Source organism: Serinus canaria, chromosome 4A (genome assembly GCF_022539315.1).
Source record: "Serinus canaria isolate serCan28SL12 chromosome 4A, serCan2020, whole genome shotgun sequence".
In the NCBI taxonomy this organism is placed as follows: domain Eukaryota; kingdom Metazoa; phylum Chordata; class Aves; order Passeriformes; family Fringillidae; genus Serinus; species Serinus canaria.
In genome coordinates, this window is record NC_066318.1 from 15,590,460 (window position 1) to 15,611,485 (window position 21,026).

Genomic DNA, 21,026 nt, shown 5'->3' on the forward strand with positions numbered 1-21,026 from the left:
GTGGGTGCTCACCTTGGCTCACCTGAGAGGGATCAGGCAGGGCTTTGTTAAATCCCCCCTTCCTCCCCAGCTTTAGGGCAGGAGGGTGTCCCAGCACAGCCACAGTGCCCTGTGCCAGCACGGAAGGGGTGACTGCTGCTGCCTTCCCCTTCTGGGGGAGAATTAAACCAGAACAGCCATTAGCAAAACAAAAGTGACCTTGGCAAGTCAAACAGTTCATTTCAAACCTGTCTGTGATACCTGCATTTCTATAGCAACAAAAATAGGAGGTTTTGCTTACAAACACTGTCTTGTACATCTAAGAATAGCCATATTTCCACAAAGTTCTTAAAAAAAGACACAAATGCTAGTTTGGATACTAAGATTAATATATTTAATCTTTCTTGTTTGTAAAACAAGACATAAATTTGTGTATAGATATAACATATATTTTTTTTAATTTATATATAATATATACAGACAATAAAAAAATTTTCCTCTGTATTAGACTGAGAGATTTATGGAGGAATGATATAGGCATAACGGGGAGCTTTGAAGAAACTCAGAGTTTCATACTAGGTAATTCCTAGGGAAAAGGAAAACACCCTGTCAGCCTTCAGCACTGTAACAGGCCTTGCCCACCATGGACTGAAGTCCCAATTGGCTCTTCCACTGGATATTTGCTACATGGTTCTTGAAATCAGGAGGCTGTCCCCCCAGCAGGATGCTCTGTGCCTTGCTGACAGCCATGGGCCAGGAGAGGTTATTGCACTCCGAGGATGCACGTGTTAAAAGCACATTTGTGCATTTCCATAGCTCCTATGGAAGAACGAGACATTTCCAATGTGCATATTTATCAAAAATCATAGAGATGGGAAGCGACTGCTCATCCCCAAGGGCTGGGGCGAGCTGCCTGAGTTGGACAGCTGCCCTCACCCCGCTGGGGCCAGGGCTGTGACCTCCTGCCCGGCCAGAGGGGTGTGACAGGGACAGGCACCGGGATCCCGGCGGGACATGAGCTGCAGTGGGTGGCAGGGTGAGGGCAATGCAATGTGTGACCTTGCATTTCTCTCCTTGCTCTCTTTTGGAGGGTGGGTGGCTGCAGGGATACACCAGTTAAGGCTGTCTCATTGATTATGTCTATCACTAGATTGGGAGGAGGAAGAGGAGGCGAACCTTGGGGTGGGGAGGAACACAACTAGGAACCATTTTACCATTCACCTAGGAGTGAAAACAAAAACCCCAAAACAATCAAAAAACCCCAACTCCAAGTAAATAACCACCTCAGAGAACTAAATAATGCTTCTTATGGCAGTCAGCCTGGTGAAGACAGAAAAAGAACCCCAACACCCTGGCAAGGAGGACAGCCCCTGCCTGGCTCAGGGTCAGAGCTGATCTGGGGCTCCTCTCTGATGGTCACAGTGAAAAGAAATACGAGAGGGCTTTGGGCTGAGCCTTGGGGGCATGAACCTAACTTCTGGGGAATGGTGTGAAAGTGGTCTCCCCTCAGCTGCTAGCCCACCTTCTGGCTTGCAGTGGTCAAAGATCAATCAGTCTGGGTTCCTTGCAGGGTCTCTAGCATGGATTCAGCCATCCAGAAGAAGAACACAGATTGGTTTTGGCTGGAAAAGACCTCTAAGATTATTGAGTCCAACCATTCCCCCAACACTGCCAAGGGCATCACTAAACCATGTCCCCAAATGGCACAACTAAAAGTCTTTTTAACACCTCCAGGAATGGTGACTTTACCACTTCCCTAGGCAGCCTGTTCCAATACCTGACCACCATCAATGAAGAAAATTTCTTACATCCAGTCTAAACCTCCCCGGGCACAACACGAAGCCCTTTCCTCTCATCCTGTCTCTTGCTACCTGGGGGAAGAGACCTATCCCCACCTGGCTGCTCCCTCCTGTCAGGGAGTTGTGCAGAGCCAGAAGGTCCCCCCTGAGCCTTCTTTTCTCCAGGCTGAGCCCCCTGCAGCTCCCTCAGCTGCTCCTCATCAGACCTGTGTTCCAGACCCTTCCCCAGCTCCATTCCCTCCTCTGGACACGCTCCAGCCCCTCAGTGTCTTTCTTGTTGTGAGGGGCCCAGAGCTGGACACAGGATTTGAGGAGTGGCCTCAACAGTGCCCACTCAGGGGACAGTCACTCTCCTGGTCCTGCTGGCCACACCACGCTGGGACAGCCAGGTGCCATTGGCCTCTTGCCCACCTGGGCACACCTGGCTCCTGTTGAGCAGCACCCCCAGGGCCTTTCCCACCAGGCCCTTTCCAGCCCCTCTGCCCCAGCCTGGAGCTGCAGGGGGTTGTTGTGACCCAGGACAGGACCTGGCTGACCCTCAGACAATTGGCCTCAGCCCATGGGCCCAGCCTGGCCAGACCCCTCTGCAGAGCCTTCCTGCCCTGCAGCAAACACTCCCACCAAAACTGGAGTCATCTGCAGACTGACTGGGGGTGTCCTCAAAAGATGCTAAACAGGTCAGGCCCCAGCACTGAGCCCTGGGAACACCACTGGTGATGGCCCCAGCTGGGTTTAACTCCATTCCCCACCACTCTCTGGGGTCCATCCATCCATCCATCCATCCATCCATCCATCCATCCATCCATCCATCCATCCATCCATCCATCCATCCATCCATCCATCCATCCATCCATCCATCCATCCATCCATCCATCCATCCATCCATCCATCCATCCATCCATCCATCCATCCATCCATCCATCCATCCATCCATCCATCCATCCATCATGTTTCTCCAGGGGAATGCTGAAGAACACAGTGAAGAACACAGTGTTAGATTTTTTACTAAACTCCACAGCCTCTCCTTCACCCACAGAGAGTCACCCTGTCACAGAAGGAGGCCAGGCTGCTCCAGCAGCACCTGCCTTTCCCTGTGCTGGCTGGGCCTGATCCCCTTGTCCTGTGTGTGACATGACTTGGCACTCAAGATCATCTGCTCTGTGACCTTCTTGGCACCGAGGTGGGACTGACAGTCCTGCAGTTCTCTGGACTGTCCCCCCTTGCAGGCATTAAGCCCTTGCCAGTGGCACAGGCAGTGCCTGTGCTCAGGGCTAGAGCACTGGGCCTAAGCTGTGAGAGCAGAGCCCAGTGGGGTGCCCTAGCTCTGTGCCAGCATTATGGCAACCTGCCATAACCTGCTAGCACTACTTGCCAAGCCCTAGCACAGCAGCAGGGGCTTGCACCCCAGAGATCCCTTCTGCTGCTAACTGTGTTGTGTTTGTGGGCCAGGAGGATCCTGGAGGCAGAAGAGTTGTTTACGTGGCAAGACACTGGTTTGGCTCCAGACTGCCCAAGTGGAACCAGGAGATCTCAGCTCAGCTCCTGATAGCCCACTGGCCCACCACAAACTGTGACAAAGGTCTGCAGGAGCGAGGCCCAGAGCCCCGAGCAGAGAAGCTGCTTGAGCCCCTGGACCAGCTGATTGCACAGCTTGTGACAGGGCACGAATTCACCCTTCAACCCCATCACCAACACAACCATGCATTCTGCAGAGATCAAAGAGTGTCTTGGCTACCGCAGACCCCGGTCAACGTGGGCCTGCAGGCATCGCATCCTCACCAGACCTGTGAGATTTGAGAGCATGGCCTGGCACACACTGCCTCGTTGGTCTTCACGGCTGGCTTTACTTATTGATCAGCGTCTTCAGGGAGCGTGTCAGGGTGCTCATGACCGTGGCCACCGTGGCTGACTGGCGGGCGAGCTGCTCCACAGTCTGCTGGTGGCTCAGCGTTCTGGCCGTGGACTCCTCGGCAGCCTTCAGGAGGAAGGTGTAGTTTCTCACCACCTCCTCCACCTTCGTCAGCAGCTCCTGGCGCTGCGACTCCGAGCGCACGACGTACACCAGCCTCACGAAGGTCTCGATGAGGCTGCTTAGCACCTGGAAGCTGCTCGTGATGGCCGAGAGCATGTGGGTGGGACTCTTGTCGACGGCGGCCACGCGGCGGCAGGACGCCCGGAACTCCTTGAACTTGAGGGCCAGCTCCTGCTTGTACTCAGCCAGCTGGGAGATGTAGGGCTTGCAGTCCCGGACCTCAGGGCTCAGCACACACTGCCTCAGGATGGTCAGGAGCTCGTTGGTGTCCAGCTGCACCTGCAGAAACCCGTTGGGGAAGCTGTAGGCATGGCCTCGAAGGGTGTTGATCTTTGCCAAGCTCCCCTCAAAACTGGAGGTCCTTAAATCTATCTCCTGGGTCTGGCTCTCATTGGGACTGCTGCAGGCTGTTGCGTCCAGGACCTGAAGAGTCCTGCTCATGACTGGGACCATCTGATTGTCCAGCTTCATTCCCGGGAGTATCTGCATGGGGATGGAATAGGACAGCTCATCCTTCTCGCTCCCATCATCTGCCACATCGCATTTTCTGTAGTAGAAGCAGTACCGGATGGAGCAGCACTTCTCATCCTCCATGTCTTCATCCCGCAGCTCAGCAGGACTTGGGTACATCTCCTCCTGGACAGAGAACACTGCTGAACCCTTCTGGTTCTTTTTGTCCTGTGCTATCTGGACGTAGGAGGGCTCAGCCACTCCAGAGGCTTCCTGGATTTTGCTCTTCAGAACAGGACAGAGGATGCTGGGCTCAGGCTCTTTCTGGGGGCCTTTCTGCTTGGTTGTGTAGATGTTCTGGTAGACTTCAGAGGACAGGGATGTCCTGTCAGTCTTATCTATTTCACTGACACTGTAGCGGCGCAAGAGCTTCCTGTAGTGGGGTGCACCCATGCACTCCCCTCGGGAGGTGCACGTTGTCAAACAGGACATGCCGTTCTCTGGATCTGACCGGTTGTCTCGGGACTCCAAACTTGTGGATCGTATCCGTTTGCCTTTGGAAGGGCTGCTCGTGCTGGTCAGCCTAATGGCTTCCACCTGCTTCTGGTCATCTGCAGCTTTATCCCTGCCTCGCCTCTCCAGTTCTGGTACCACCAGCTGGTTGGGGGGTGGCCTCATTCCCCTGCAAATCCGCTTGCAGTCACAGCTGCGCCTTTGCTCCCTGGACATCCCTGGGACTTTTTGCACAGGACTGCTCCTCAGCTGGCAGCTGCAGCGCCCAGGGGCAGGTGGGTGCAGATACTCCTGTGGTGGGAGGTCACCTTTGCTCTTTGGCTTGAGCAACTCTTCAAGGAATTCCAGCTCATACTGCTTCACCTTCTGCAGCTGGGCCTGCCGCTCGTCCGTCTCCTTCTTCAGCCGGGTGGGAAATGTTGCAGAGAACAGGTTCCTAAGCCTGAAGGGAGCTTTTGGGGCTTTGGGTTTAGCTGGGACATCAGCATCTTGCTGGGTTACCTCCAGGACTTTCTCTACTTTTTTGGAAGGCACAGTGCTAATCTGCAGGCTCTCGGATCTGGGCATCAGCTGGATTGGCCCTTTGGCTTCCTCACTGGTGCTCCTGAAATTGCTACCAGGTGATGGAGAGTGCACATTGCTGCTCTCAGCTTTTAAGATTTTGGCTGAGCTTTCCTGTTGTGTTTTCTGTCCTTGGTTTGAAGGAGCTGAGTGTTTCTGCAAGACGAGGCTTGTGGCTTCCCCACCTGCCTTCTGACCCGTCTCTCCGCTTGCAGCTTTTCCTAGAGCATCTCTACTCACTTTTTGCTGGTAGCTTTTAGAGGCAAAAGTCTTACTGGACATCATTTCCTCGCCTGCTGAGGTGAGGTGGAAAGCTTCAGCCTGACTGCCAGGAGCTTCCTTAGGACTTGGAGAAACTTCACAGTGCTGCTGCAGAGAGACCTGCTGCTGCTGCTGACAGTTGCACAAAGTCTCTGCAGTTTGTGGACCTCCTTTAAGTGTCAAAGGCTTACTGCTGGTAGCATTCATGTTCTGGTCTTCTTTTAAGGCTGATACCACTTGGGGAGCTGAGGCTTTTGCATTTGCCACCTGCTGCAGGGCAGCTGAAACGATGGCTGGAGTTACACTGCTCTTCTGATCCAGAAGCAGCTTGGAGCTCGGCTGTACCTCTTTGGGCATCTTCTCTGGTAGATCCTGTGCCTGCTCCCTGCTCGGGGCTGCTGTGGCATGCAGAGATACCTCAAAGGCAGCTTTTGTGGGACCTGCGGCTTTGCACTCAGAGCTTGGCACGGAAGCCCCCTTGCTCTGCTCACTGAGCTGGGGGCTCAGCCCTGGCTGGGCAGCCGAGGTGCAGCTCCGCTCCCCGGGCTGCTGCTCCTGCTTGCTCTTGCAGTTGGTAAGGCTGGGACTTTGGGTGGAGAAGGCTGGCTTCAGTGAGGGGTCCTGGCGGCCCAGGGGGCAGGGGGAGGTGAGAACAGCCTGGGCAGCACAGCTCTGGATTCGGAAAGGCAAGTCCTTCCTGGCCAGGAGGTTTTCTTTGTTGATGTGTTGGGTGAGGAAGTAGGCTGCGTTCTGGTGCTGCTTCATAGCAGAGACCATCTCTGAGACATCGGTCAGCTCTGAGGAGTTCGTCTCGTGGCCAGAGTCCAAGGATGACTCAGGAGTGATGGCAGCCAGGACAATAAGACCTGAGGAGGGACACAAAGAAAACCCCACAACAACCCTCACACCACAGTGCTGTGTGGAGGAGAGGGGAGCTCCTTGTAGCAGGAGGGTCCCAGGAGTGCAGGGCACATTGGAGAAACTTCTGTGACTTCTCACAACTAAGAGTTAAGGCTTGTAAGGGAAATCACTTGGTCAGCATTGAGCTGGCTTGATAGCTCAATTCAGCAAGAGCTTCTGGCCCAGGAGAAGATCCTGTGAAGCTTTCTATTGTTGGTGGTAGCAGAACTATAGGGATGTGTCTGGCACAAGAAGGAAAACTGGGCAACAGGTACTCTGCCATAGTGAGTAGGGCAAGCAAGTTGGGAAGAGGGACAAAGGACTGTGCTGCCAGCAGGCTGCTCCCAGAGTCACCCATCTGGCAGCAGGTTTGACTTGTGAAGGGCTCACACACTGCAAAACCTGGGTGGGAACCTGCAGAGACCGATGGCCAAAGGTCCCAGCTGAGGGGGGTCACAGTGGGGAGGAACTCATGCTCACAGTACGGGTTGGTTGGAGACTCGCCCCAGCATCGTGGCCTATGGCAGATTTGGGATAAACCAAGAGACTCCTTCAGCCTCTGTCAGGGAGAGGAGTCCCACCTCAGCTCCTCAGAAGTCTTCTGAGCAGCAGCTTGGCTGCTCCTGCTACAGCCTGCTGCCACAACCTAGTTTTTACTAGAAGCTGCTTCACAGTCACTTTATAGGATGGGAGGAGACTAAAGGGAAGGATGTACAGTAGGAAAGAAATGCTACAGGGAAAAAAGGGAGTCACAGCCCCTAAAATACCTGCTGTCTGCTGTGGTGGGGGATGTGGACAATCCTCTGAAGCAGCCAGGGCTTCCAGCGCCTGCAGGGTGGACACCAGGGCATCATCCAGCTCTTGGGCATGGTCTCGGACAGTCCGTGGCTGCACGTTGTCAATCAGGGTGACCGGGATCTCGTCGTAGAGGATGCCACAGAGGTGCCGGCCCTGCTCCTGGCTCTGGGCAGCTGCCCGGCGCTTGGGGTCGTCCTCGTCGGAGCTGTTGTCTCGGAAGCCAGGAGGGGGAGCGGCGATGGCAGGGAGCAGGGATGTTGTCTCGTCTTCTTCCTCGTCATTCCCGGGAGGGGGAAGCGACATCAGGTCCACCGTGGTGTCGCGGGTGCTGCCGGGCTTGCCCCCCGTGCCCGAGGCCAGCCGGCTCCTGATCTTGGCTTGGCAGGACTCGCAGTACAGGTGGGAGGCGTCGCCGCGCAGGTGAGTGTCTATGGTGTGTGCCCTGGCCCTGCTGCCCTGCCTCTCTTGCTCAAGGCCATCCGGGTCGTACTCCTTAGCTGCCCCGTTGTAGCCTTGGCCAGAGCTTTTGGAAGTGGGGTCAGATTTGGTCCTGGGCCGAGTTTCCTCGAAAAAGATCAGGTTTTCATTGATATCCGTGCCGCTCTCTCTCTCCTTCCTCTGCTCTCGCATGTGCAGGTAGCAGAAGCGGATGAGCTCCGAGTCCGAAGCCCTGCTGGCAGAAGCCCCGGCTGCTCCGGGGACAGTGGCAGAGCCACCCACCAGCCCATTCTCCTTCTTTCCCATGTGCCCTGCTGTGGCAGGCCGCTGGAAGTTGTGTGCGTTGATGTAATCTAAACCAAAACCACAACAGGCACATTAGCAGCAGCACCCGGGCAAAGGGAAAACAGCGTGGGGAAGCTCCTGCTCAGCCTGGAGAAGCACCTGTGGGCTCTCTGCCCTCCAGTGGGACACCCATGCTCCCTGCAGCACAGTCAGGCCACCTGGCTGGTCCTTTGGAAAACCTGCTGGGCCTGTCTGCCAGGAGTGAGGGGTAGGAGAAATGTCCTGCACCTCAGAAGGAGTTGGAAGGGACATTTCAAGGCCATCTGGTCCAATCCCCCTGCAGTGAGCAGGGACACCAAGTAGATCAGGCTGCTCAGAGCCATGTGCAACATTCAAGGAAACCTTGAATGTTTCCAGGGATGGGAGCCTGTGCCTACACCTCAGCACTCCCATCATAAAACCCTCCCTCCTTGTATCTAATCTGAATCTACTCTCTTTCTATTTAAAAAGCAGCTACAAGCCCTATTAAAAAGCCTCCCTGGAGTCTTCTCCAGACTAAAACCTCCAACTTTCTCACCTAGGAGAGGTGCTCCAGCACTCTGATCATCTTCATGGCCTCCTCTGGACCCGCTCCAACAGCTCCATGTCCTTCCTGTGCTGACGACCCCAGAGCTGGAGGCAGCCCTGCAGGTGGGGTCTGAGCAGAGTGGAGCAGAGGAGCAGAATACCCTCCCTGCTGGTCATGCTGCTTTTTGGGCAGCCCAGGACACTCTTGGCTTTCTGGGCTGTGAGCTCATGTTGCCAGCTCATATCCAGCCTCTCATCCCCCAGCATCCCTGAGTCCTTCTCTGCAGGGCTGCTCTCCATCTGTTCATCCCCCATCCTGGATCAATACTGGGGTTGCTCTGCCCCAGCTGCAGCACCTTGTGCTTGTTGAACCCCATGGGATTCCCACAGGCCACTGCTGGAGCTTGTCCAGATCCCTCTGGCTGTCACTGTGTCCCTCAGACATTTCAACTGAATGACTCAGCCTGGTGTCATCTGCAAACCTGCTGAGGGTGCTCTCAATCCACTGTGTCCTTGATGAGGACATGAAACACTCCTGGTCCCAGGACAGGTCCCTGAGCTCGATCCCTCTGCTGAGGGCAGGGTGGGCAGAGCCAGAGGAGGGCTGGCCAGCACAGGTGACACTGGGACACAGGGATGTGGGTGCTCATCACTGACCCACCAGCTGTGTCCAGAGGGCAGCAGGAGGAGCCTAGCTGCTCCAGCAAGGACCTCCAGCCTCAGCCTGCCAGCTCACATGTAATATGGCAAGAAGGATTTGTTGCCATTTTTGGGTAATGTTGGCCACACCAGGCAGTGTTTGCCAGGAGACTACTAAAAGTGGAGTAATATTGCTTTTTGGGGAGACATCCACTGTAGTTTGGCTGTGTTCCAGTGACAGGAACAGCCCCTTGTCCCTGACTGCCTGTGATCCATGTGCTATTTCTATCTGGCTGACAGCTATTGGATCAGGCTGGCTATAACAGAGCCTGCTGCTCTTGCTGTTAAGCATCTCCCAGTGACAGCCTCCCCTTGTTCCCTTGTGCAGGGAAAGTGGCTGAAATACTACTTGAATTTCTGGCCAGAGGTCCATCCCTCAGGAGGGGAATCTGTCTGCATTGCAGGTTGGATTGTGCAGCTGTGCCGAGAGCCAGGGGATACAGGTTCTGCCCAACCAAGGAGAAATTCAATCAAATAAATCCTAATTAAATTCATTAGCTCGACAAATTGGACAATTTGTCTCCCCAAACACATGTTTATATTATACTGCTCATCACCTGCAATGCTAAAATCCCAATAAAAACAAAATCTCTTTGATGCCTGGCCGTGGCAGCCTCAGAAATGACAGTAGGGTGAGGGAGCACAAGGCTGCCAGAGCTGGGGATGTGTGGGCTCTAGAAGGGTGGCAAAGGCTGAGGCTGAGGCTTGCTGGCTGCCCATGCTGAGCCAAGGCCTGGTGCTGAATGGGGCCAAACCCCAAAAATCCAAAATCCAGCTGCTGCATGCTCAGGAAGGAGAAAACTTCCTGACGAGGAGCTGAGAGAGCAGCTCAGGGCACAGAGCTGCTTGGCTGATGCTGGCTGGTGGTGACAGTGGGGAGAAGAAGGGACAGGGAGGTGAATTACCTGGGTAGCTCCAGCCTGGCACAGTGGAGGGCAAGGCTGTGGCATGTGGCTCCACAGGGAAATGCAGAGATGGATCTCACTGACAACATTCAGACAGCATGTGCATTTCTAAAAATGTCTGCTGTTCAGCAGGAGGCTCTAATGGGCCTCAGGGAAGATGGATGTGCTCCTCTTCTAGGTAAAAGCATGGGCCAAGGCTTGATTTTTACATTTAAGATTCTGGCACAGTCTGCCTGCAGCCTGGGAAGTCTGGGCTAACTTAATTCATCCCAGTGGGGCTCTCTCCTGCAAGGATGTGCTAATGATCAGCATCCCTGCTCCCTGTGATCCGCCCAGCTCTGACAGCTCAGCCTGCAGCCCTGAGGAGAGCAGAACTGTGAGCAGGCTGTTTGCCCAGCACACCCTAAATCCACTCCTCCTGAAGGGTGCCTGAGTGACTGGGCTGAGTGCCCTGGGTCTGCAAGGGAGCTGCTCCACTCCACGGGTCACAGAGGTTTTCACTGCACCCAGGAGGATGGCCCAGGCCACCCAGAGAGGGCTGGCACAGATCCACTGCTGCCCTTCCCACTCTGGGACTCCCACCCCTGCAGGGCTACACTGGTTACTTGAGGCTGACAAGAGCAGGGCAGGATCTACAGCTCTTTTTGGTAGAGGTTTGGATGAAGACCCTGAAGCAAAACCTCAGGAAAAAATTCTGGCTATTGTCACAGTAGCTGGAATGTGGAAAAACACCACCTGCACATGCTGAGACATCCCCTGAGAGGCCAGGAACTGTGGGTGCTGCCAGCCTCCTTCCAAGCCCTTGGGTGTGGGATGCTCTCCCCTTCTGTGACTCCCCACAGCCACGTGTCCCCTGTGTCCCTGTGGCCAACATCAGGGTGGCAGAAGCCAGGGAAGGAGCACTCTGATGACAGCTGAACCAGTTCAGTTGCAAACACCCTCTGCTCACAGCAAAATGTGACTAAAGACATTTCCACAGGGCCACCAGGGCAGAGCACAGTGACAGCTGTCAGTCAGGGGCACGGAGGAAGAAAGGAGAGGAAACTGCTTATACTTACACCAAAATCACCTGCCAGGCCTTTTCTGGATTCACTGAGGTTGCTGCAGATGCTTTCCTGATCCCTCTTGTGAGTGTGTCCTCCCACAGGTGCCAAATCCATGCTTGGGTGCCTTCCTCAGAGGCACCAAGTGCTTTCCCAAGGACCCTCTGCACTCCTCCCACCTCTCCAGGCCAGGCCCATCTTGAGAAGGGAGTTTTGACACTGGCAGCTAAACTGAGGACTTGTCACAGCTCTCTGGAGCTGCAGTGTCACTTGGGAGGTCTGGGGGGTGACCTTGGGTTGATATTTTGCCCATCTCCAGTCACTAAACCCATATTTTATAGTTCCTATACAAAATATATTGGATGTGAGCAGCAGCATGTGGTTCATGGTTGGCTCTTGTTTGAAATCACTCTTGAGAATCATTGCTCTTTTTGGAGGGTGACTCACACCTGCCATCCATCCTTAAGGGACAGCATTGGTGCCTGTTGGGACAGAAGCTCCTGCTGTTTCCAGAGCAGCCTTGTGCTCCCTGAAAAGCTGGGACAGCCAAGCTGCCTTTCTGATTTTGGAGATCAGCAGAGCAGCCACGCTCACAGGGCAACCCCTGAGGCTCAGACCCCCAGGCTGGGGGCAGCAGTGTCAGAGGCAGCAGGAATGCAGCCCCTGAGCTCACACACTCAGGTGGGAGCAGAATGCCAGCCAGGGAATGCACAGGCTGCTCTGTGAGCCCCAGCTTGTGGCTGGCAGCCTTACAGGTCTCCTCAAGCAGCACCTCCTGGAGCTGCTCCAGAGCTTCAGCACAGCTCATGGGGAGTGTTTCGGGGCTGAGCTGACACCACAAGTCATTTTGGCTGACCCAAAATGAGGAGTTGTCTCCCTGCTCCTTGCTCTCTGGTGACAGAGGGAGTTCTGCTGGCTCTGCAGGTGGATGGGAGCAGAGGGGAGGTGTCAGAGAAAGCCTTCACCCTCCGGATGCTGCAGAGTGCTGAGCACAGGGAGGGCAGGAGGCTGGGCAAGGGGCTGGCACAGAAAGCAGAGGCTGAAACGTACCTGCCTTGATAATCTGAGGTGGGGGTGGCTGGCTGGGGGCCCTGGACAGGATCATCCTCTTGGAGTCCACCAGGAGCCGGCAGTAGCCCGCAATGAGGCAGGCGAAGTTGGTGGCTTCAGGCCACTCCATCAGCAACACCAGGGGCTGCAAGGCAAGAGGGGCAAAGAGAATGAGGGCCCCTGGCTCAGTGGATGGGGACCAGAGCTGCACAGGGCTGTGCTGGGCCCTGCACTGGTGGAACTGGTGAGCTGCTGGTGCTCCCAGCACTGCCAGGTGGAAAACCAGCCTTGCCGCAGCTCACCCAGCTGAGCACAGGAGAGTGCCTGGCTGCAGCTGGGATTCCTGCCTCCCCCAAGGATGAGGGACCCACAACAATGTCCTTCTGATCCTTTGTGTGCATGTCAGTGCTCTGAGCCCACCTGCAGCACCTGTTCAACCCTCAGGGCCTCGGGAGGAGCACAGGGAGTTGGGGAGTCTCCAGCTGCCAGAACTCTTTCATTGCAGGCACCGTGTCTCCCTGCCATAAATTAAAATATCTGCTTCCAGCAAGATGCCAAAGGGGCCAAACCCCATTGCAGGTTCCCCCAGCTACCACTCTGAGACTGTGGATCTTATTTAAACCTAACCCTCTGGAAAATTAAATTTGTGCTTAGGAGCAGATGGTGCCTTCCCTTTTAGGAGAGCATTTATTTGCATGCTAAAAAAGATCTTTGCTTTAAAGAGAAATAAAACTCAGACATGATTTGTGTGACACATATAACCTCACAGCACAATCTAGCAGCAGACAGTGTGATTCCCAGTTCCCAGGTTGTCCCAAGGAGAAGATCAGCTTGCCAGGGAAGCTGTTGGGGTGGGATTCACTCTTACCCACCCAGTGAGGTGCTGTGCACTGCTGGGAGCAGGCTGGGCAGAGCAGTCTGTGTCAGCACAGCTCACCTGGGAGGTCCTTGCTCCACCTGAGCCCCCAGCACTGCTCAGGACAGACCCAAGAGATGGAAAAAATTGACAAGTGCCTTCCACAGTTATGGCAAAGGCAGCTCCTGCCCTCACCTACCCCTTGCACAAAGCACCTGCACCTAAAGGACCATTGTCCCCAGGTACTGGGGATATCTGAGCCAACTGGGGATGCTGAACTGCTGCTCCCTCAGGCTGCCTGTCCTGCCATGCTCAGCCTCTTGCACACCGAGAGCCCTCCAGAACTCCTTTGCCACATTCAGGGAACACCGAGGCTGTTTTACAAAACACTTGAGCCTACACAGTGTGAAAAGCATTAAAGCTATTTTGGTTTTCTTGTTTTATAACCACAAGAGGTTCCTGGTACCCACTGGCCAGCTTGGTCCTCTGCTTAATATGTGCTGCTGTAAGCCACCAAGCCAATTCTGGCATGGCAAGGCCCACCTTTGGCCAGTGTCATGCTCTGGACCATGAAGTGCAACAAACTTGGGTGTGAAGCCATCCACATGTGATCCCCAAGCCATGCCAGCCTCTGGCACATTTCTCCCAGGGCCAGGAGGAAGAAGTTCCCTCTTTGGCAGCTGTGCAGGAAGATAAAGGGAAAGAAATAACTTGATGTGGAAGAGGAGCAGCCTGACAAGTGAACGTGCTCTGCTGAGAGGCTCTGCCCCTGCCTGCTTGACAAGGCTCTCTCTGCATCTTGGAAAATAAACCTGAGATGACACAGATCAAAGGGGAAGTACCAAACCAGAGACAGAGAGAGCAGTGAAGAGATTCTCAACATAGCTCAGAGGAGGCAGGCATGCAGTGGTGGGGGGTGACACCTCTTAGCCCAGCTCCAGTCTTGACATAAGTGATGAAAGGAAACCATGTGTTCTGTGTATGAAGCATCCTTAAAACAAGAGGTTTCTACACAGGGCTAAGCCCTCCTGGATTTTTCAAGCCATCTGTTGAATGAGGACCTCTTTGTGCATTTTCCCTGCTCTGCTCTGCAGGGTTTGGAGTGTCAGCAGCAAGGGAGGGAGCAAATCCCAGTGGGAGGGAAGCAGTGGCTGATGAACACCCACTGCTGGGAGATTAAACCGAGAGGCCAAGGTGGGCTGAGAGTCCCCTTCCCGAAGGAAAAGCAGGGCATAGTTTCCACCATGTGTGAATCCCACCAGGGCAGAGTGGCACAGGGTGGTGAACCTTCACTGCCCCCCTGTCAGTGCTCACCCTGCAGCCCCAGGGCAGCCCCAGTGCCCCAGCTGGAGACCAGCATCTCCAGGACACATTTCCTGCTCAGCTGCCTCTGCCTCAGGAGGCTCCCACCCATCCAGGGATGGGACTGTAGGTTCCTGCTGGCAGGACACAGCCTCTGGATCAGTCCTCCTGAAGGGTGGCAGGACTGAGACACAACAACCCTGACCGGTGTTTCTGGGCTACAAATGAAGCACCAGGGTGCTGCGAGCTCCCTACCAGGTCTCCAAGCAAGTCCAGCCTCCAGAATGGCTTCCAGCAATAAATGCATGGCATGCAGGGCTTAACATGCAGTGGCACTCTGCTCTGAAAAGGAGGAATCTTAAACCTGGTTAATGTTACAGCTTAGAAAAGATTACTCTGATTTACTGACAGGGAAGCTGTGTGAGGGCTCTTCCATTGTCAGGCATTTAAATATTGTTATTGGGGATTAAATCACTTCAGGTGCAGCTTGGAGCCATCCACCTGTGCTGTGGATGTGTCATCTCCCCATGGCCTGGGAGCCCACAGTGCCTGGGTGTCTTCCTGGTTTTTTTAGTTTTTCTAAGCCTTTTGATGTTTACATTCATGTAACAAACTTCCTCACACACTTTCTGTAAATAATTTATTGTTTTGCATTCCTTTATGGAGGAGGAGAAATTTGATGGACTGTTGGTTTGTGCAATGTCACTGGAGAGGGGGCACTGTCACCCTCCAATCCACTGTCACTTTTGGAAATCTATAAATGTTGGAGTCAGAATTAAATTTCCCTCTTTTCTACCTTGGAGACTCCAGTGTTGTGTAGTTTTATTTCGTGTCGTAGAGCAACACCAGGGTCTGTGTCCTGCTCGTGGGTTATGAGCTTTCACAAAGACACTGGTGGTGAGCAAAGCTGCTGCAGTCAGGCTGTGCATCTCCCCTGGCCCTGCTGGCTCCTCTGCTGCTCACTGACAGAGCTCTGGCACAGGATCTGAGCCTTTCCCACACAGGGCTACAAGGCTGACTCTCTCTCTTCCACTCTATTAAGCAGTTTTGCTGAGATTGCATCAGCTCAGCTGTTTTGGGATGCCCGCCCTGCTCCACATCCCCCTGAGAGTGGCCAGCAGATCTGGAACTGATTTATGGGGTCAAGAGGCAAAGAGACAACACGATTGCAGCAGCCCTGTTCCCTTAGGACATGATTCCACAAGGAGGAGGTGCCAGGGCTGGCAGCTCATGGAGGTGTTATTTTTAGGAATTGGCACCCTTGGCCTCCCTGTTCCATGTGGGCAAAGCAAACGAGATCCTGTGGAGACAGCCAGGCACAGGTGAGCTGAGCAAATATTGACTTGGTGAGCTGGTGCACCAGGCATGTCCAGCTCAGGGTGCTGAGGGCTTTAGATGGCAAATTCAGGGCAGCTTTGTGGGAGCTGCTCTAAATGAGAACAACCCTGAAGAACTGCAGTCTGTGCTTTGGGTTTCCTTGGCTTCTGGAAAATAGGATTCATCATCCTGCAAGAGGCAGTGAGGGCTCCTGCCTGAGGTCAGGAGTGGCCTGGTGCCCCCAGGGCTGGGGTTTATTGTGACATCCCTGTGGATCTCCCTGCAGTTTTTTCAACCCACTGCTAAATCTCAACCAAACCCAACAAAAAGGCAGCAACCTGGAAGAGCATGAATCTTCCTGGGTTTCCAAACCCAGGGGTGCAGTAGGGCAGAGGCTTGTGAGAGCAGCTGGAAGGCAGGGAGGGATGCAGCAAGGGGCAAGAGCAGTTCCCCTGAGCCCTGCTCCCTGCCCTGGCAGCACCATGGCCACGAGGTGCAGAGCCCTCTTCCCCAGCTGCTGATCAGGAGATGATCACTGATGGGGAGCAAGTTATCAACCTGGATAACCCCTGGCACTCCTCCCACCAGGCTCCCCTGGCCTGCCTCATGCCCACCAGCCCATCCTCTTCCTCATTCTCATGGCACATTCTTGCTGCTCCAGCTCCTCAGCGGCCCCCAGGGCTCTGCTTCCTTGGGAGGGCAAAGCAGCAATTCCTGTCTGTGTTTTGTCAGCACAGCAGCACCTTCAGGATGAAAACTCCAAGTTTTACACAGAAGCAAACTTACTGGGATAATCCTACTGCTCTAAAAACTGGCCAAACATCAGATTGCTAGGTAAAGGTTCATCTCTGACCTGGAATGTGCCAACATGTAAAGAAGCAAATTTTCACAAGGATGCTCTTCCTACGACTAAATGTGTAACACCAGCCTGAAATTACTGATGGTTTGATCTTTCATGCATAATGGTTTCCCAGATTTTTTAGGCCTCATGAGGAAAGGACACCTTTTCATTCAAAGTTTCCTGCTTGACAGCCAGTCTCTCTGTGAAGTAAAACAAAATATGTTTATACTGGATAGAAGAAATGACTTTTGCATAAGCTTATTAATGATAAAGTGATTTTGCTATAATGCCCTGCTTTTAAATAAGATTTCAGTGTCCTTCTGGAGGGTATTTTCTTGCTCAAACAAAGGTCTGTAGGAAATTTTCTGGCCAGGGTTATGCTAAATGATTTTAACAGTCCTCATACTGAAATTAATTTATGACCCAATCTATTAATTCTATAACCTCTAAGATGATATGCATTTCCTTTTAATCTCCCCCCTTTATCATGTACTTTGGGTCCTACCCTGCTTCCTTTAATGCACTACACCAGAAAGATGGGAGATGAATTTCCATAAATTATGTTCCTTGGTTTACTTGAGGTGCACTGCCAATTTTTTATTTAATAATACAGGCACCTGGGCCTAACGAGGCAGCAGTCAATTTTTCACTTCTACTTTGACCTTTCCTTCTCTCCCCTGCAGCATTATTAACTCAGCTCTATCAATACCAGGCTGCTTGTGACTAGGACCACTATTTCCCACTTGTTGATCAATAAGGGCACTGCCTTGGTTAGACCTGCAGCTCTCTCCTTCCTTACAAGGCTGCATTTTTTCGTTGGGTTTGGGGCTTTGGTTTTTTTTTTTTTTTTGGGTTTTTTTTTTTTTTTTTTTTTTTTTAATGAAAAAATTAAATTTGGCTTTGCAGGCTTGGAAACTCATCCTCTCCCCATGTTGTCTGCCTCTCGTGTTTCTGGCTGGCTCCTCTCCTGGGTGCCTGCAAGCAGTGCTCTGGGTGGTGCTGGAGCTGGGAAGTGCTTAGTTTTGCATCCCAGTGCTTTGCTTTGCATCCCATTCCTCTGCTTGACACCCTATTCCCTTACTTTATATTCCATTCCTCTGCTTTTCATCCCATTCCCTTGCCTTTCATCCCACTGCAAGCCGGGATCTGTGTCTGCCCCTCCCACCCAGGTACCGAGCCAAAGGACATCTCAATCCCTCCCCCTCTCCCACGAGATGATAATGGTGTTTTAGAATGGTTTCATGCAAATAAAGATTAATTCAGTGTAAGGAATCAGAGCTGCAGGCCCATTGTCACTCCAAAGCCTTGCTCTTCCTGTAGGAGAAATCCCAGGGGCTTCAGTCAGTGCTTGCAGGAGCAGGAGAAACATCAGCCTGGCCTGCCCTGGTGACTTTGATGGGGCTCCCCACAGTTTTCAGACTGGGGTTTGGCAAATACACATCAGGCACTGGCCTCAGCAGCACAGCACATCCCTGCTGTGATCAGCCCAGGGAGCACAGCCAGGCTTGGGGCTGGCTCTGAGGGGTCATCATCCATCACCTGAGAGGAAGGGGCTCCTTGGCTCCTTCCAGGAGGAGAGGAGAGGGCTGAACCCCAGCTGTGCATGGTGCTCTGTTCTCCATGGCAGGCTGGAAGCACGCCCTAGGATACCAACAGCAGTACCCAGATTCCAGGCACAGCAGCAGCAGCAGCAGCAGCCAGGGACCTTTCTGAATTAATTTTTCCTTTGATTTCCTCTCTCAAGTCTTGATCTCAGCTTAAGCACCAGGCTGGCTGCAGGCCCTGCTGGGAGACCAAAGTCAATTACCCCAATGCCTCTGATTGAATTGTGCCTGGCCAGCAGCCAGAGCCACGGGCTCCTGCCCCAGAGCCCAGCACAGGGACAGGACACAGCCTGGGCCAGCTCCTCTGCAGAGCTTGCCCAGGCTCAGGTGATCCAGCTGTCCCCCAAGCACCTCCTGTCATTCACATTCAGAGTGCTTCAGCAGCCTTTTTCCCAATGTCAAGCCTGTTAATAACAAAAAGCCCAGCATTGTGCAGCTGTCTAAGTCAGAGAGGAGAAATGCTCCATTGGAAAAGCCATTTCAGAAAGAACAAACCCTCTGCTCCTGTGGGAGCTGTGGAGCTGCACAGCCAGGGGAGCCTGGAGCTGAGCAGCTCCCCCCACACCTCCTGCACTGGGGAGCCTGAGGGAGCAGCCACCTCCTGTGCCCCATCCAGGCTGCCAGGCTTGCCCAGGTGCCAGGCAGGAGATGCTGACATTGTCCTTCCTGGGAGGTTCAGGAGGAATTTGCAGTGCTGCACCAGGGAGGTGCATGCCTGCAGCTCCATTCTGAGCTGGCTCAGAAGCATTGGCCACTCTCAAATGCTGGTCCCAGAAGGAGGGGGAAGCCCCTGGCAGATGCAGAGCCCCCTAACCCGGCAAGATGCACTTAATGCATAAAAATCACAGGAGACACCTTGTGCCACCTCTCTGCCCCCAGCAAATGTAGGAGCTCCAGGATCAGTGCCCAGACATGAGGAGGAAGAACAGAGAAGCAACAGCCCCAGCAGAAAGGAGGCTTTGTCAGGGGAGAATGACCACTGGCACCTGCCAAATGACCACTGGAACCTGCCAAATGACCACCTGTACCACTGCAGTCCTGCCCCCAGCTGCAGGCTGGGAGCTTTCTCAGCATTCCTAAGCAGAACTGCTCACTCCTTCTGTGACTGTTGAGAAAAACCTGCTCCTGTCCTCCCTGCAGCTCTCACAGACCTTTCAGGGAACAAAAATCCTTGGAACCAGCAGCAGAAGCCTGGAGGGTTTTGTTCTTCTGTCCCAAGGTTGTGTGGCTCCTCTCTGAGGGGTTCTGTCAGCATTTGCCCCCCTCTTGCCACAGTGGCAAAAAGCTAAAGAAGGCAAAGCAGAGGTCCCAGCCCTGGGTTTGTATCCCTGGGCTGTTCTAAATAGAAATTGAAGCCCAGGATGGAAAAACTCCAAAACAAACCAATTAACTACCTAGTGAATAATTCATAAGACAAACAGTATTTCTTTTCCACCCAAAATAAATGCAAATGGTTTATGATCTCCTCAAGCCTGTTTGTTACCTGAAAATCTCCCCCAGCTCCTGCCTGGCAGGTGAGTCTGGGCTGTGGTTGCAGCTCAGCAGCAGGTAAGGATGTCTGGACTGTGCTGGCTGGTTTGGCCAGGGTGTTCAGACCCCCTCCAGCTGAGGGCTACTTCATGACCTGACCCCTTTTTTAACCCATTTTAACTACACTTTGAAATTCAAGATGGTCTTTTTGCACAAAACGCTAAAGCATCATTGACCATCTGTGTTTCCACAGTAACCCAGTGAGCACCTCCTACAGATTCAGGCTGGGAGCTGCCCCAGCACCAGCATCCCCTGACAGCAGCAGTGCCAGGCATCAGGGTGAATAGCCCAGGGGGACATCCCCTCCTACACTGGAGCTCTGACAGCCTCCCAAGGGTGACATGCATTTGACAGGTCCCCAGAGCAGCCAGGACACTACTTGGAGCCCACTAATGGTTTGCAACTCACAGCAGAAACTGATTGATTTGCAACCTGGGGCTTTAGCCAGTGACACGTTGAGTGCAACAGAATAATTGCAGGGAGCAGATTAGCACTGGGAGGTAATGATCTTTTTGCCTGCTTTTCTTAGCCTGCCTCATCCATCGCTGTCCTGCGTAGGATTAGCATATGCCTCGTTTTGGAGCAAACATTCTGCCTTTAAAACCCAGCCCTTCTGAGAAGGGCTAAATGAAGACAGATAACAGCAGCCCCTGCCCTGGCACAGTGCTGTTGAGCCTGCTGAGATCCATAAATGGGGTGCTTGCTCCACTCCAGGCAGGCAGAGGGGCTTTTGGTGGCCAGAGGCAGCTGCCTGGAATTTCTCCTGGAGATAGATAAAGGCATCGTGCATGTGGACGTGCTCGCAGGAGGGGTGTGAGCTGCCTACTCCAGTGAGCTGGCTTTCCTCCAGCCTCTGGGGGGCTGGATAGCAGGGTCACAGGGGAAAAGTCTGCTCCTGCAGCAGGAAAGGGCTGGTGCAGGCACAGAGTGGATTTCTGCAGCGGGGAATGGCTGTGGGGAGCAGCGCCGCACGATCCACGGACAAGTGCGTGGGAATTGCCACCTAATTCAGAGCAGATGGTTGCCAGCATCACCCAAGCCTCCAGAGCATCTGTCCCTCCTGTGGCCAGCCTCTGCTGGGGGGGACAGTGCTCTCTTCCACACCAGGGAGAGCACAGCAGCACCCCAAGAGCTCAGTGCCATGGAGCTGGGTGACAGTGGGGACAGCCACGCTCAGAGCACTCACAGTGAGCCACAGGAACAGGGGCATGAGCAGCCTCCTATTAGTGCATTAATGGGGTGATTTTATACACACAAATCCAAGGGGTGTGGGCAGCAGGAGGAACCAGCAGGGTT

At 53.6% G+C, this 21,026-nt stretch overlaps 1 protein-coding gene across 1 annotated transcript in view; it reads right to left on the reverse strand.

Moving 5' to 3' along the window:
- Positions 1 to 411: 411 nt before the first annotated feature.
- Positions 412 to 21,026, reverse strand: part of FRMPD3 (FERM and PDZ domain containing 3) — a 30,002-nt gene continuing 9,387 nt past the window's right edge. The window contains exons 12-14 of the mRNA XM_009099479.4: positions 12,281 to 12,425; positions 7,263 to 8,084; positions 412 to 6,461 (exon numbers count right to left, since the gene is read on the reverse strand). Of these exons, the coding sequence (XP_009097727.2) occupies positions 3,622 to 6,461; positions 7,263 to 8,084; positions 12,281 to 12,425 (3,807 nt within the window). The 3' untranslated portion in view covers positions 412 to 3,621. The remainder of the gene's footprint in view (positions 6,462 to 7,262; positions 8,085 to 12,280; positions 12,426 to 21,026) is intronic.